This window comes from Larimichthys crocea, chromosome II, assembly GCF_000972845.2.
Source record: "Larimichthys crocea isolate SSNF chromosome II, L_crocea_2.0, whole genome shotgun sequence".
NCBI lineage: Eukaryota > Metazoa > Chordata > Actinopteri > Sciaenidae > Larimichthys > Larimichthys crocea.
The window spans coordinates 6506865-6523080 of NC_040012.1; the positions used below are offsets into that span (position 1 = coordinate 6506865).

Genomic DNA, 16216 nt, shown 5'->3' on the forward strand with positions numbered 1-16216 from the left:
TGAAAAGGTCACAAGTCAAAAGTCCAATTTCATTGTTTTTTTAATATTTACAATAAATACATTTTACAGTATAAAATCCATGTACATATTTATATAAATTTAAGTGAAAAATAATGCACAGGACATCAAGCCCTGAGAGTGAACAGAGGGGGGCTGGATCCAAGAGTTTTCACACAAGAGGAGACAACATCAACTCCAGATAGTAGGAAGCAATAAAATAAAATAAAAACTGTTCAGGCCATTCAGACATTGAGGCAGTTTAAATAAAACATTGTCTTTGCACATGTTAGGCAACTGTATGTGCATCTCACTCCTACACAAGAAACAAGAACATGAACTTGTTTTTGTGTGGCCATGTCGTTCTGTCATGAAGAGTTTTACAGTAGCACAGTCATAGAAAGGCACTTTTGTGTCAAACACAGCATTCCAGTTCTGTCAAAGAAGAGTAGTATATACAGGGCCAGCCCCTTCTTGGTCTGCCTGCTCTAAAGCAAACAAAGCTTTTCTAAAGCTTTTATGGAACCAAAGTAGTACCAGCTACGTTATTATAAAATAATAACACAAACGTTTGTTTTGTTTTTTTTAAATTCAATATTATATATATATATAAAAGACTTTGGTCATGTGGATTTAAATAAAAAATACATCAGTTGCATCACAATAAAAAATAACACAACCCCTCTCCCTCCCCAATGAACCCTGAAGTCCTTATGTGGGCTCCTTCACATGTGTCTCTTCATGTGAAGTGCCAGGTGGTCAGACCTGGAGAAGGCGCGTTCGCACAGGTGGCACTGGAAGGGCCTGTGGCCTGTGTGTTTGCGGAAATGACGGGTGAGCTCATCGGAGCGGGCGAATTTCCATCCACAGCCTTCCCAGCTGCAGTGGTACGGCTTCTCACCTGCGAGGACAAAGGAATGGAAAATGGTTTAGTGTGTTGAAATGTGCTGTAATTTGGAAACATTGTTTTTGGAGCTATGCAGGTCTGTGCGTAATTGCGCACAGAACCATTTATCATGGTGGATTTTTTAGGGCTCAAGCTTACCGGTGTGAGTTCGGAGATGTGCCTTCAGGTGGGAGCTCTTGGTGTAGGTTTTCCCGCAGCCAGCAAAGGTGCAGGTGTGCGTGGCCGTGCGCTTCCGTGGCCATGTGCGACGCCCTCTCTTGGGTTTGGACTCCAGCAGCTCGAGGGGAGATGAGGGCGGTGTGAGCATCACCCTTTGCGCGCCTGGCTGCAGGCTGAGACCTTCATCGTACATGCCAAATGCAGTGTGCGGACCGTGGTAGGACATCTGCATCTGGGGAGCCTGAGGGTGGTGCGGGAAAGCCGCTGGTGTGTGATACTTCTGTGAGAAGTTCATGGGCTGGCACAGCTGTGCCTGGCAGTCCGAAGCTCCCTGGTCATCGGGGCTGAGAGGCGGGGTCATGTTGCTGGCTGCCCGCGGAGAGATGGCCACCCTGGGCTGCTCGAAAGACATCATGCACGAAACGTTCCCTTCTTGCTTGATTTTGCCACAGCTTTGGGGCACCATGCCCATAACGGGGCCATAACCGTCCATGGGTGGCTCTACTTTGATGTCCTGGCGGGGAAAATGCGCCGTGTTGGCGTAAAATCTACCCTGTACGCCTGGGTTGCGCGTAATGCCATAGTTGTTGGTTCCCTCGGCGCGGAGCAGCTCTGTCATGAGGCTGGCGCCGTACGGGGGCGGTGGGGAGCGGTGGTCGTCTGCAGCTGGATAGGATGGGACAGAGTTCCCCGTCGTGTACATGCTGTGGTCAACTGTGCCCACAAATTCCGCCGCGCTGTCTGAGCAAGTTGTGTTGGCGAGAATAAAATCCAGATCCAAATAGTTACTCAGATCCTCGTCGTCCTTTTTGCTGTGATTGTCCAGGTTGTGTACCATTTCAAGCATGGAGCAGTTGGTGGAGACTAGTTTGTCCATGTCTCCTTTCCATCTCTGAAAGATTAAACAGATATGATCAGATTTAAAAAGAAAAGTAAAGAAGATTGCAGCTCTAACTTTCTTTAAATAACTTTACTGCGGAGCAGATAAGTTCAGCTCCACATATGAAAACAGGTGACAGCAGCGCGCATTTCTCCACAAATCTTTAAAGACAAAATGTTTTTTTGTTAACTTACGTTTTCCCAGGTTTTCTCTCTTTGGTTTGAGAATGTCGAAAATGACGGCAGCATCACTCCGGATAAGGCCATCGTTTTGGTGAAATAATAAAAAAACTATCTCTTGTCAAAGTCGCGTTTGTGTCGAGCGGCAGCCGCACCAGAGACTCTGTGCGTCTTTTTCTTTCTCACTGTCGCCTCTCCACAGCTGCGCTCCAAAGAGACATGAACAAGTTTAAAAGTGGTAGGAGGTCCTCCGAAGCTTATAACTCACTAAGCCGAGTTCGCCTGGCCAATTGTGAGAGCTCAGGAAACAACGTAAAATCTGGTAAATTTAGCTCTTTATAAAGCGGCTCCTGCAGGCAGCATTGCTCAGTGCGCAGTGTGACAGTCCAAGCGCAGCGCAGACCTGCCTATAAAGTGTGGGACCTCCCCCCCTACGGGCTGACGCAAAAAAACACAGAGACCAACCCACCGACCGAGCCAGTTGGAAAAAAATCGCTGGCAAATTACAAACACACGAGCAATATAGCAACCATAGATACTTACGTAATATGCAGAAAAGAACAAGCCTAATGACAGAAGAGGGATCGAGGCCAAGCCGCACCGGAGCTTAATATGAAGGCTGTCAGTACCTCACTTAATCATCACAACACACAAAGGAGATATGTTTTGTGATGAACAGTAATAAAATATAATTAGAGTCAGAGAATTAAAGACAGAGCTATGACAGGAGAGTCAACAGAAAGCAGATCATTGAGAGTATGGCACCAAAATCCAAATTTATGTTTTGTGACTGCATCATTTATTTTTATTTATCCATTATAATGACTCTAAACAATCAGCTTCTTGTATATTAAAGTTGATGCAGATATAGATCCTCTCTAATGTGTGCGCGCTTCTGCTGCTGCTGTTGTGCGTCTCCCTCTCGGCTCATTATCATTAATGGAAGATAGTTTTATTCTCGCACAGCAGGCTTGTCTAAACAGGCGCCAGGGTCGGTCTGAAACGGTTTTTCACGGTTTTTTTCAACGCACCTAAACTCTTGTAATGTAAACACGATTTAAAGTGACGTCGCATTCAGGTGTAAATGACATAACAGAGTCGATTGGAGGGCGACATTTACATCACAACTCTCTGCGCGCCTGTTTACTGTTTTCTGCTCAGGGATCTGGTTTCTGACATGACAGACAGTCGAGGCTGATTTTTTCTCCCCAGCAGGAATCCTCTGGCTCCAGAGGTCATTAGGCCAAACCGTAGCTCTGTTTGAAATGCATGAATAAATGTTAATACACATATTGTTTTCTTGGCCTGTTGAATTCGGCTCTCTGGATTTTAGGATCACACTTGCTCATCACTCCCTTTGACATAATGCACAATTTAATACAAGATGTAATAAAGTTAGAAATAAAGGCAACACAATCAAAGATGTGTTTTTTAGTTCGATCCCACAATCTTTAGAAGAGGGGGAAGGAGTAAAAATACTCCATTACAAGTACAAGTATTGCATTTAAATGTCACTCTCGGTATCACTAGTATTACAGTAACCAGCCAGATGGAGCTCAGTTTTACTGTATTTATGTTGGCACAGTTTAATCCACCTTATCAGTTTTATCTTAATCTGTCCACTTACAAGTAAATAATTCACTCCCGACTGTCGTGCAGCTGAAGGATAAAGTGGTGTCAAATGAAACTATTCGAGTATCTCAGAGTACTCAAGTACTCGGTGTGATGATGACCTGAACAAACACAGAACAAATCCACATGACATCTCTCATCAACCTGTCATGTCCACCACCAGCACCAGCACCACCAGCAGCAGCAGCAACACTAACAGTCCACTCTGTCAGTGCAGTCGTGAGGTTTCCACATCCTGATCCCTGATCTGTGCTGTGTGTTCAGTGGAAAGTGCGTCACACGGCAGCAGTCCAGTAAGGCCGGAGAGGAAGTGTGTTTTTAATGGCGACGGAGTGGCTGGCCTGAACTCCTGACCGTTGACTCTGACCCCTGTGCAGGCAGAGCTGCTCTGCTCGGCTACCAGTGAGAGTGTTCTCACTTCCTCTGTTACTCAGCCACCTTTAATGCTTTGTAATGCTCCCGAAGTTTAATTTAAGGAACCTCATCTATTCTTTGACCTCTCGTAGTTATATTCATATCACACAATTCACTCGCAGAAAGATGGTTCTGTTTTCTGCGCGTTCAAGCTGTTGCACGTCACCCGCCGTGGGCATCTAATATGTAGAAACAGGTATATTATCTGTTTGTGCTGTTTGATACATTTTGGTTGATTTTATGCTTTTGTGTAAAGCTCTTAGACTTTTCAGTGTCTTGTTTAAAGTCATTTTTTTGGGGGGGGTAAACACTGTGCTTTCTTGCTGAGGTGAGAACATCGATATGGCTCTCATATCTCCGTGTTTGTTATGAAGCTACAGCCAGGAAGCTGATTTGCTTAGCTTAACATGAAGTCTGAAAACAAGTGGGCAAACAGCTAGACTGGATCTGTCCAACGGGAACAAAACTGGACTCCCATAAAACTCAGAGAATAACACGTTGTTTGAGTTCAATTTGAATAAACCCAAAATGACTACAGACCAAGCATGGTTGGTCATATATATATAAAATTCACACAACACGCTACGCTTGTCATATTTTCAGCCTAATCCATTATTTGCATGCATGCGGTTAAATGTCACAATGTAGCCAGACCTGATTAACAGGAGATTTGCACCAGAACTTTATAAAGACTTCACCAGACAACCCTGCACCTGGCGGATTCAAATGTCAGCCAGTCAGGAGAGAAAAATTTGCTCTAAGTTTCATGTTGAAACTCCACACACTGTGACGCGCAGCAGAGGGATAAGACAGGCAAAAGAAGAAAAAAAAAGAAAGAAAGCTGTACTTGGCGAGTTTTGGTGTTCCCCTGAAAGGAGCCCTCACTAATTCTCATGACGTTTAAGAAACAGTGTTTCATTCTGATCCATCACTTCCTGTGGAGAAATGTACGTACGCGGCGATAGAATTTCATTTGGGCACGTCGAGTCGAAAATACAGGACCTCACATACGATGGGTGGGACGCGCTTTTCACTGCAGCAGCCCACATGAAAACATTCCTCGGTGGAAGTTTGTGAGAAGTTCATAAAAAGGTGGTACTCAGTTAATCTCTGTAAGGAATTTCTCTTTTTTTTTTGCTTGCACAGAGAGGTCAGAGGTCAAAAATAGGACAAACACCTTGTTGCAGGGATTCGCCGTCCTCCTCAGACTCTTGACCCCGTGTCCTCTGAGTCAGAGCACTGTCTCCCTACCTGCAGCCCCGGCGTGAGCTGTTTATTTTACTTTCCCCGCAGAAGAGGAACCACTGAAATCTTGGTATGAAATAAGTGTTGAATGTGAATGAGCAACATTTCCTCAGAAACTTCTGAAAATCTCTTTCCCTGAATCGACGCAATTTACACAATCCTTTTTCCATTGGGCAACCCGTGTGTCATTTCACAATAATAAAATTTGTTGTATACGTGCTGCCGACTTCTCTGTTCATTTAGGTTATCGGCAAGATGTTTTACGAGCCACAAAGTCTGCGTTCAGATTTTATTTTCAAACGTGACAGAAAAAATAAGAAATAAAAAAAAACAAGATGCAAATAATAAAAAAATGCAATGAAATCTGTACAAAAGTTTAATGATTAAGTTCTCTTATGCAACACTAACAAAATCTTACACGGAGGAGGAGGAACTTATTGCTACTTCTGTCCCCCTCCCTCTCATGACATGTATCTATCTACATGAATCATTTTGACCAAAATACAAACGCTTTCTTACAAATAAAAGTCCTCCATCAAAATCAGTATGCCTCAATTTGCAAAAAAAATAAAAAATACATGCATGACTTGTGTCCAGTCCCTCAGTGGTTGTGGAAAAGCAGATAACACCTTAAAGTCTCCTCATATACAAAGTTTTGGACAAAAACACAAACAAATACGCCTGTAACATTTTTAGATTTAAGAAGTCAAATCTAAAACCTTCTTAAAAACCAGACTAATGATGTATCACACGGCTCGTCTCATAATCTCCATTATGAAATCTTGTGTGTTGTCACCCCGTAAGTTGTTATTGGGCTGTTTTTAATTCAGTGACATGAACACAGGCTCGCATTATGTCTGGGTCAGGTCTGTAAGTGTTCCGTCACTGTGGTGAGGATTTGGACACATCAGCTCTGCCTCATGTGGCATACTCTGCTAAACTTCCATGGAAAAACAGTGTGTGAGTGTGAGATGTAGCGCCGGGGCCTGCCTGCCTGCACGGGACGTCCTGACTGAGCGAGAGTCAGTGAGAGTATGAGAGTGAGTGGGATCCTGCTCCAGGCTTATATAGCCCGGTTATTTTTAACCACCCACCCCTTGCTTATTACAGAGTTTCCCCCCGGACCACTCAGGAAGCACGTTTGGCTCCTTTTCCTGCTCACACGCGGCCAGATTCAAACAGAATCAAAGAATGATAGCATTGAGGCTCTCCAACCCCCCCTTCGGAAAAAGAAGGGGGGTGAAGGCGGACCGAATGTTTAGCAGAAAAGGTTGGCACGCGCCAACGGCGTGACATTCAAAGAGCTGGCTCTAGTCCTGCTCCAATTTCAGAAAAACCTCAAACATTCGTTAAAAAAACAGCACGGGGACGGGGCAGATAGTCCTGAACACACATTCGTACCTGCCGGGGAACATTCAACTGGGTTTCTGTAGTGAATTAGCATGACTGAAGAAAGTTGAGTTTCACTGTTAAAGATAACTGTCAACAAACAGAGCTGCTGGTAACCTGCTGTATATACACTACTTAATTGCGCCGCAGTCATTTGAATAATGTGTCGCATGACAGTACCCGGGCTGTTTACATTGTTAAGTTGTAAAGGTAAACTACCTGAGAACACAGAGAGGCCAATTCAAACTCCTGACGTTTTCTACCATGAAGGCAAACACGACTGCAACATTTAAGGTTTCTTTAATAGAGACAGCAAGTCGTTTACATTAACGAGGGCAGACTGAATATTAGAAACATACAGTTTAAGAAGCTGCACCAACACTTTAACCTCATAATACCAAAAAAATCCTCTGTATCTTTGGAGAAAAGTTCTTAAGACAACCCGCACCACCTTTCCTTCCTTCTCCCAGAATTTTTCTATCCAGGTAATAAACCCGTTAATTGTCTCTAAACACATGACTCCAGGTGAGACTTTTGAAAACAAAGGGCACATGCTCGCCCCCGCTGCGTCCCACAGCACCTCCGCATTAAAACAGAGCCAGCGTCTGGCTTCCACGAGAACCCCCCAAAACATGTGTCTCGACAACCAAGCGTAGCTTTCAGCAAGTGTTATGGAAACCAACTCTTTTAAAAATATGCAGCTCACTCCGGCTAACATGGCAGGAATAAATGGCTACATGTGGATATAATTGAGCCAGTAGAGCACCGGAGAGGAGGAGGAGGGGAGGCGGGGGGGATGGGCCCCCAATTTATTAGCTGTTAACACCAGGAATCACACCGGTCCCTCTCGTCATACCACACACACATGGCTTCACTGGCTGTGAAAATGTTGTTTTTTTCTCTCCAAAGTGCTAAGAAAGGTGCTTTTTATTTGATAAATGAGAATTGGCAGGCTCTCGGGGGGCTTGAAGTGGGCCACTCTGAAAAAGACTGGAACATTTACAGACACGTGACACATTCAAAGAGCTGACCGGGCGCTCGGCGCAACTTAAGAAATAGTTATTTTTTGGGAGAATAGGATCAGATAAAAATACCTCTGTGATGTTTGTATGAATATGAAGTTACAACCTGGAAGCTGTTGTCGTGCTAAGGCTGGAAACAGGTGGGAACAGCCTCTGTCCAAAGCTAACAACGTGTTATATCTTGTTTGTTCAATCTGTACTTAAAAAATCAAAGTTTCAGCATAGTGAGTGGTGGAATATTTCGCTTTTAGCTCTTTGCAAGAAGCAAACACTTCCCCCCCGAAAATGTCCAACGATGCCTTCAAAGCTGACACTTTCACTGATCGTTCGATGTGTCTTCTCTGTTCTCTGATTTCTGACCCATCCCATGTCAAGCGGGTTAACTCGACTGTTTCACTTTCAGTATGATGACACTGTATATATTTGAGTCTATCCTGCCCAAAGCTCGGGGGGGCCTGTGTGTTTTTATTCCTCTGTGCGGTACGACAGCCTCAGACCTGTGCACATTTGAACATGCCGAACTAAACTGTGCCAGCTGTTCAAATAGCATAACCCCGGCCTCGACACAGGTTCCCCATTGAAGCAACGCTCTGCTTGATGGAGTGATCCAGCCTGTAGTGCACTTTATAGTGTACACACCTCGAAATGGCGACATTTGTAAAAAGGCTAATAAAAACATTCCTCCAGCGAGGAATGCTCCAGGTATTTCCTCCCCTACACCTGGTTACGATTCCTTGAGTGCACTCGTCTGTTTTCACAGACCCGCGCTCTTTCAGAGAGAGTGGATATTGATCCCGTACTCATGAATGGCGTTGTGTTTTTCTAAATGGATGACATTGAAAACACGGCTTGATGCCTTCCTGGAGGGAAACTGTTGAAAGCTTATTGATGAGTTGTTTTGGGAAAATGAGGATGTTGAAATTGAACGCGATGTTGAAATCAATGCGTAGCGAGTAGAAGTCACTGCGTTTGTTTCATTATGGGAGTCGGTGACATGTCAACTAGAGCGGTCAAGAGTTCAAGATATATCGGTGAAAAAAAAAATAGTTGGATGTGATGAAGACAGAGCGGGGAATATGACTAGAAGAACTGTTTCTCAATCTCGGGGTCAGGGCCTCAGATGTGTCAAGATATTTTACACATGTTAATCTTAAATGTCATGAAGAAGTTCAGTCACACACACAACCTCCAGCTGTATAAAGCCGATGCTGCCTCAGGGGAAAGCTTTGCAAAAGTTGGGCTTGACGCTTACAAACTTATCGCGTGGGATGGCTTCAAATGACTCCATGTTTGACTTGACCCAACAATTTCTTGCTCCCCGCTACTTTTCCGATTACTCATTAACCCAAAGCAGAATCAGGCAACATTACGGGAAATGTAGGATCCAGTGGTTTCGATAAGAAAAGTCATATCTCTGTCATTGTTGCTTCATCTTCTCTTGTGAATCCTCTAGCTTTAGGAAAGCACAAAACTAAAGTACCCGTTATATCAAAACTGATTTTAAATATATCAGAACCTCCTCTAATTACTGACATCATGAGAATTTTTAAGTAATTCAAAGTTAGTAAAATATGTGTAAAGCCTCACTTCCAGGTGTAATCATTTTAACTAATTTAAAGGTCTTAAATCAAATGTCTAACACGGCAGGTCGGAGACTCAAATCCACGCAGGTGAAGCCTGTTCTCTTCCACGACCCAAGGCCAGGAGCCATCGCAAGTTTCCTTGCAAGCCATCCAGGACTCACTCACTCAGTCAATAACTCATCGGGCTGTAGCACAGGGGGGCTCAGACAAGTTCCTCTGCACATTACAGATGTTATCTCAAAGGAGCACGGGGACATTAACCCAGAGTCAAACTGTCATAAAACACCCCTTGTTTCTTAAGCGGGGTGAGGGGTGAGAAAAATGCTGACGGATGGTTTCCAGCGCAGCGTGCTCGGTATCATCTTTTTTTTCCCATCCTATTGTCGGCTCTCACATTGTAATAATGAAACTGTATTATTGTTTAATTGATCAGAATTACGACCACAGCGTAAGTTTCACAGTCAGAAAAATACAGATGATTTCATGATTTTTGGGTGTAACAAGTGCCAAATCGATGTGTTTTCTCCTCTGAACAGTTAGAGCAGTTAAAGGGAGTGATCAGGTGCGTAGGGTGTATCTACAACTGAGTAATTTAGATTTTTGGGCTTGGCTGCGAAAACCCAGAGACGATAACAACCTGTGGTTGACAAACAAAACGAGATCCGGTGTGTACCGACCATTTGGCACGCGCAGCATTCATATTTTGATGTGTCCCTCTTTCACTCTTACCCTGCTGACAGGAACTGGTGTTTGTAGTGTGGTTTTTCAGCTAACCAGGTGGGTCCACGATGCGAAGAGAGGATCCACACCAATGAAAAATATTCAGTTCATCATGTGTGAAGTGTGCTACCTCAACGGAGCGAGAGTGGTTTGCTGAGCCACACGTCGGTTTCCTCTCTAACTTTCAGCAGTTTCTTTTGTGGCTATGTGCGATTCATTGATGTAAACTGATTTGAAATCTGTACAGAACGTTCACGTTTGGAGGATTTCCACCTGTTTTAAATAACGTTGTGTTTTTTTTTTTTATTTTGCAACTGTAGCAGAACTGAAAATAGCCACACAGCCCCCCCAACGACAAAAAAAAATCAAAGATAGCTTCAAAAAACGCCCCAGAGGAGCCAAGCTGAGTCAAATTACTTCTGCAGCCACATACCTAATTGATTTATTTACTACACCTGGCTTCAATAAACGGCACCAAAGCGCAGGTTACTGGTCTATTTAACACTTCAACTAAGGTATAATTAACCCGCTGTAATGGCTCAGGGGCCTCACCCGACTGGTTAACTTCAAACCCCCCTCCTGCTCCTCGCCGCTCTTTAATAACCCGTATCTCTTGTATCATCTGTGCCTCTTCACTCGCTTCCCGAATGGGGCCCGCCATTGATCAGGCTGTAATTTATGGGCTTTTTTTGTCAGGTGAAGATAGACGAGGGCTGGTTCTTATGAAATGTGGAGGTTTGAAGACTAAGCTGAAATTAAAAAAAATCTAATGACGTAATGATTACAGAGAAATATAGTCGCCATGGAAGTCCAGTTTAGGCTTCAATGCATATTTTTCCAATATGTCAAGACAGAGTCAGCTCTATTTGTGAATGGACGATTACTACTGTTGACGTAACTGCACCACGGCGTTGCGACGGAGTATCTTATTCATCAACTGACTATTCCCAAAATATGTGTTCATCTCATACTGTCACAGTAAGTCAAACACACACACACACACACACAGTGCTTAGCAACTACATTCGCTGTGACAGAGCGGGGAAAGCCGAGACAGAGCAACTCTCTTCCTCCCCCGACATCTGACCCTGTGACCACGGGTCTCGCAGGCTTCTTCAAAGGGTCAGAGGTCAAAGTGGCTGCTTGGAAGAGTCAATGACCTTTTGGAGAGAGCTCGAGGTCCCCCACCCCCCACCACCACCCCCTCAACCTTGACTGACCACTTTAAATTCACCTGAACTCTCCCTCGAGCACTTATCAGGCCCATCTTGTTTTTGCGGCTCAGCTTAACTGTCAGAACCTGTTCTCACACCGGCTCGTCACAGGACCTGTTGCATGTGTGTTGTCGCTGACATTAACCCGCCCCCAGATAGTGGCTCGATTAACTCCCTTCTTCTTCTTTTTTTACCCTTTTTTGTTCCCATCTAAGCCTTTCGCTTAATCGTCAGCGTGTCCAGGCACTTCAACCTGCGGCAGGCCGAGGGGATAAACAAACTTGATCCATAAATGCATGTGTGCTCTTTTTGGGATGGGGAGCCCCGCGGCTCTGGGTGACATTCTGAAACACAGCTGCTCTGTTCACCTCAGGGCCAGGTATAAGCCTTCACTACTTATCTACTTGGCATATTATGCAATTCAGACATTCTTTTGTTAAAGGGATAGAGATAAGATAGAGATAGAGATAGAGGAGGCCTGCATGCATGTCGGTCGCTACAACTTTCTAATGACAGGGGCTGCTTCTTTGAGGAACTACATTCTAGTAGCATAAATAAATAACGCAGCGCTCTCCTATGCAAATAAATCGAATAAAAAAATGAATTTTCGGAGGCGGTGGAACATCTTTTTCTCAGTTCTGCTTTAGAGTGTTTAAAGTAGTTATATATTGCATGTTGTCAAGTGTGTGTTTTCAGTGTTACAGCGGCGTACTCTGGTTTAATGCAGCTGGTAACCGCTTCCTGTTTTTTGAACAGTGAATCTTCTCACAGTTTGGCCATAATTTCCTGAAGTGTGTTTCGTGTGTGTGTGTGACTGCTGCAGGCACTTGTGTTTTGTGGGTTAACGCAAAACTGAGGTGGCTTGCATGTTTGCAATGAACAATCACAGTTCCCCTCTGCTCAGTGTGGTGCACCTTCATGAAGCGGCAAACGCTTCTGCTGCTGCTAAACGCTTCGACATAATGTTTCTGGGAAGAGTGCACGAGTAACGTTTGAATTTTTAAATGTGCATGTGTGTGTGTGTGTGTGTGCAGCCATGCATATATGTGTCGTATCTGGGATGGTGTAATGGAACAAAATGGTCGGGGTTTTTTTTTCTGCCATGTGATTAGTTAAAGCTTCTTTGTCTAAATCACTATCAGGAAACTGATGCATCACTCACAGTTCAGACATCATGCTGTAATCTTCCTGCTGAGCTGAACAGTAACGTGAGCGCCGCGTTTACATTGTTTTCTCGATCTCTGCATCTCGCTTTTGTGCTTTGTCTTACAATCATCTGAACGGCGTGGGGGACCTCACACAGGCTCACGACACGTGATATCACATACTTGCCTTGCGATGAGGCCCAAATGTCGAATGTTGTCTTTCAAATCAGGCTATTAACAACAGGAACACATGTACGCCAGTTGTGTATATAATGTGTGTGTGTGTGTCTCGGAGTGAGCCAAGGGGACTGCCGTGCCCTAATTTGTTTTCTCAGACTCTGAGGTCGACCGTGCTAAGATTTATACTCATCTGGTATTTTTCGCCCTCGCCCCATTGCGTTGCACAAGCCTGACTGATACGCTGTTGGCCTGGAAATACAGAGAAAACACTCACAGCTTGATCTGTTCTCTCCATTTAGTACTCAAACAAGGGATTTTTCGTCTCCAATCTTGTCAAAATCTCCGACAAGGTCTTAAAACTGGATTTAACTCAGTATTAGTTGTTGCTAATAAGTTTGGGAGTTAGTTTCTAACACACATGAAAAAGATCCAACAGAGGAGAAACAAAAACAGATCATCTAAGGACTGTATTACATAGGTAGCCACATACACCACAAGTTAGAGAAGTGGGCCTGACTTGTGGGGGAAGAGGTTCCCTATGGGTTTTACACACAGAGATAAACAGCATATTTTTGCTGAAAATAGATCCCCTTCATCTCTACTTGACCTAGAATTTGTGCACCCACATTGAGGGTTTTCCACCCAACCCTGTTGTTACCTGCTACCGAACAATTGAGGAGAAATCTGAGACATTTAGCGGCTGGAAGCTCATCTGTGCACGGCTTAACCGAGAGCAGACCCCCAAAAAACCAGAGGGTCCTTCACCAGAAATAAAAAAAAAACGACCATCCTGCTTCATCCTGAAATATCCTCATCAGAGGACAAAATGGGGTTATAATGGAAATGTATGGCAGGGTGTGGCATGTTATGAGAATCCCACAAATTATGGGCTGGTGGGGAATTGTTCTAATCCAGCAAACCAATGCTGCGGAAACAGAGCTGCCATTTTGGAGAAAGGGAAGGAGCCAGTTATTTCCTGAGTCCAGGCTAATCTAATGGTTCATGAAGAAGATGTGTGGGCCTGATGGTGGTGGTAGGGGCAAGCAGGGGATCCTATAGTTTTGAGGGTTTCTTGGTTTTGCATAATCAAGTCTATGAAAATACCTGTCAGCTGGATAAGACAGATTCAAACAGTGTGGAAGTTATAATTAAGGCCACTTCTAATCCAAATATGGCTCCAATTCATTTCTTCTTTTGATTTTCCTTCTCTCAGCGAGAAAAAATGTCCGGCACAGCGAACAAAGTCACCGACTGCGTTGTAGTAATTTAAGATTTCAGCACCCGTTTTTTTACTAATAATTCATTGCACTTGCTCAGCTAAAGCTTTCATCAAACGTCCAGACGCAGCAATGTCCTGGATCATGTTGTGTTTCTGTGGCGCGCTGCTTTTCTTGGAATGTGCGCCGGGCTCTTTGATTGTTCTGTTTCCTGTGATTTCAGAGAGCCCTTTGTCTCCGCGTGGTAACACACTAATCAGGGAACTCCGTCATAGTACCCCCGTCGCTTGGGTCTCGCGTTCCCCCTAATGTCACCCTCTCTGTGTTATGATATTTTTGGATCTGCTCTCATGCAAAAAAAAAGAGTCAAAGCTGGCAAGAACAATCACCTTCAGGAATGTGCAGACTAAAAATGAGAATGTGGCATCACTGACACTGCTCTGTCATGAGGCAGAGCTCCAAAAGTAAAAAAAAAACAAACAGTAAATCCCTCTCAATTGGACCTTCCTCTCACCTTCATACGCCAGTTAGCTCCTCTATGATTTATGATTTGATATATTACAGGCTACTGGATACATGGATCATTTTTCTCTGTTCATAAAATGTGCGAGCGGGGAACACGTTTGCCAAGACTGGAGAATCATAACGAGGTCAGTTTTTTTTTTAACACTCTGGGTTTCCCCCCATCTTCTTTTGCTTAGACTGTGGTTTCATGATGTGTTATGGGATCCATGAAACAACAATGAAACCAGATGTGCTTAGTAATGCGTCTATGTAGAGTCTTAACAACTTTGCAGAAGTCGAGCCCCGAGAGCACACCATGTAGCCAGTGTGAGAACTTTGTGCCGTCTAAGCTTTCTGGAAGGGCCTCTGTTCTTTTTTATACCTCCTCTTAAAATAAGCCTCCACCCATTGGCTGACAGCACTTTGGTCATTGAATCACATCAGGCCAATTAGAGAGTAACACTTCCTTTGCTGTGAAAGATGTTTCCTGTTGATAGTAAACGTGTGACCTGCTGAGGAACAGAGAAAGGGGAGGGAGGAGTGCGGGGGGGGTTTGTTGAAAAGCTGCCAGTGTTTCCCTGACCTTTGTGGCCTTCATAGCGGAAAAACTGATGCAGCCTGTTGGCCCGAGGTGTATGTTTTGACTATGCGTATGTGTCGTACGTTTCTTCGAGTATGATTTTGAAAATATTTGTACATTACCTGTGTATTTCCACTCTGGGTCGTTCACACGGAGAGAAGCAGAAATACCTGTGTCAACAAAGAAAACAGAGAGCTGGAGGGAAAAGTTCAATCCTTTGTTGAATCTCGCCAAAGTTTTCTGACAAACAGGTCTGATGGAGCCTGTAGCTGTTCAACCAAGGACAGATTTCCCCCTTTAAACATCTCTAACAATTTTATTTAAATAACTGTTTGAGGCTCACAGAGGTGAAACACGGTAACGTATGTATGTGTAGTAGAATAGAAAGACTTATATAGCGTCTTTCTAGATTTCTGACCACTCCGAGTGCTTTTACACTACGTATCTCATTCACACGCTCGTGGTTCTCATGCAAGGTGCCAACTGCTCATCAGTTTTTGGGAGCTAACCAGGCATATGCATTCACACAAAGCCTTCGGCGTCAATTTGGGGTTCAGTGATCTCTGATACACTTCGATAAGCGGCTGGAGGAGCCGGGGATTGAACCGCAGATCATCTGATTAGTGGACGACCCGTTGTAACGCGGCCCACGCAGCTCGAACAGACCCTTTGTATTAATATTCAGATTTATATTGTGTGCCCAGGTAGGATTATGTCTTCAGAAACACACAGGCCTGTGAGAGTCGGACAGGATGGATTTTCTACAAATCGTACTAAATTCTGCCATGTCATGCCTCCCCAGTGTTTCACATGCCAGCCTCAGAGATGTGAAGTGGTTTAGTGCCTGTGGGAATGACAGCTTCGCTCTGATCAGATCACATTGGAAGCCTGTACTTAGAGCAGCAAACAGATCTGATGTTTAACTCTTTGTGGAGCAGATGTTGTGTTTTCACAGCCGTGTAAACAGACAGAAACCGCGAGGCGACGTTCGCCTCTCCCTTTTTGATGCCCGTGAGAAAATCAGAGGTTAAAAAATGATGAAGAAAATCTCAATCCTCGTGTTGTCTCTCTAAAGTTTTGGTGATTTTTGTGTCTCTTGACCTCTTCGCAGCGTTTCAGTGACCACTGTCGCCCCCCTCACGCCCACCTGTTTCTGCGGCCTGCATAGACTCACGCTTGTTTACGTCTAATGGGACTCTGCTGCAGAGTTAAAACCAAGGGGCCCGATGGTTGTGGCCACAGGTTGGAG

At 44.3% G+C, this 16216-nt stretch overlaps 1 protein-coding gene across 1 annotated transcript; it reads right to left on the minus strand.

Annotated features, from left to right (window-relative positions):
- Positions 1 to 22: 22 nt before the first annotated feature.
- On the minus strand, positions 23 to 2506 carry klf2b (Kruppel like factor 2b). Its single transcript, XM_010746430.3, has 3 exons — positions 2138 to 2506; positions 1043 to 1955; positions 23 to 898 (listed from the first exon to the last, which is right to left on the minus strand). The coding sequence occupies exons 1-3, from the start codon at positions 2207 to 2209 to the stop codon at positions 723 to 725; spliced, it is 1161 nt and encodes a 386-aa protein (XP_010744732.3). The 5' UTR covers positions 2210 to 2506; the 3' UTR covers positions 23 to 722.
- Positions 2507 to 16216: the final 13710 nt, after the last annotated feature.

Coding starts and splice junctions, on each gene's coding strand:
- klf2b (XM_010746430.3), bottom strand. CDS start 2,209: ATGGCCTTATCCGGAGTGATGCTGCCGTCATTTTCGACATTCTCAAAC. Junction 1,956..2,137: donor GAGAGAAAACCTGGGAAAAC/GTAAGTTAACAA, acceptor TTAATCTTTCAG/AGATGGAAAGGAGACATGGA. Junction 899..1,042: donor ACATCTCCGAACTCACACCG/GTAAGCTTGAGC, acceptor TTGTCCTCGCAG/GTGAGAAGCCGTACCACTGC.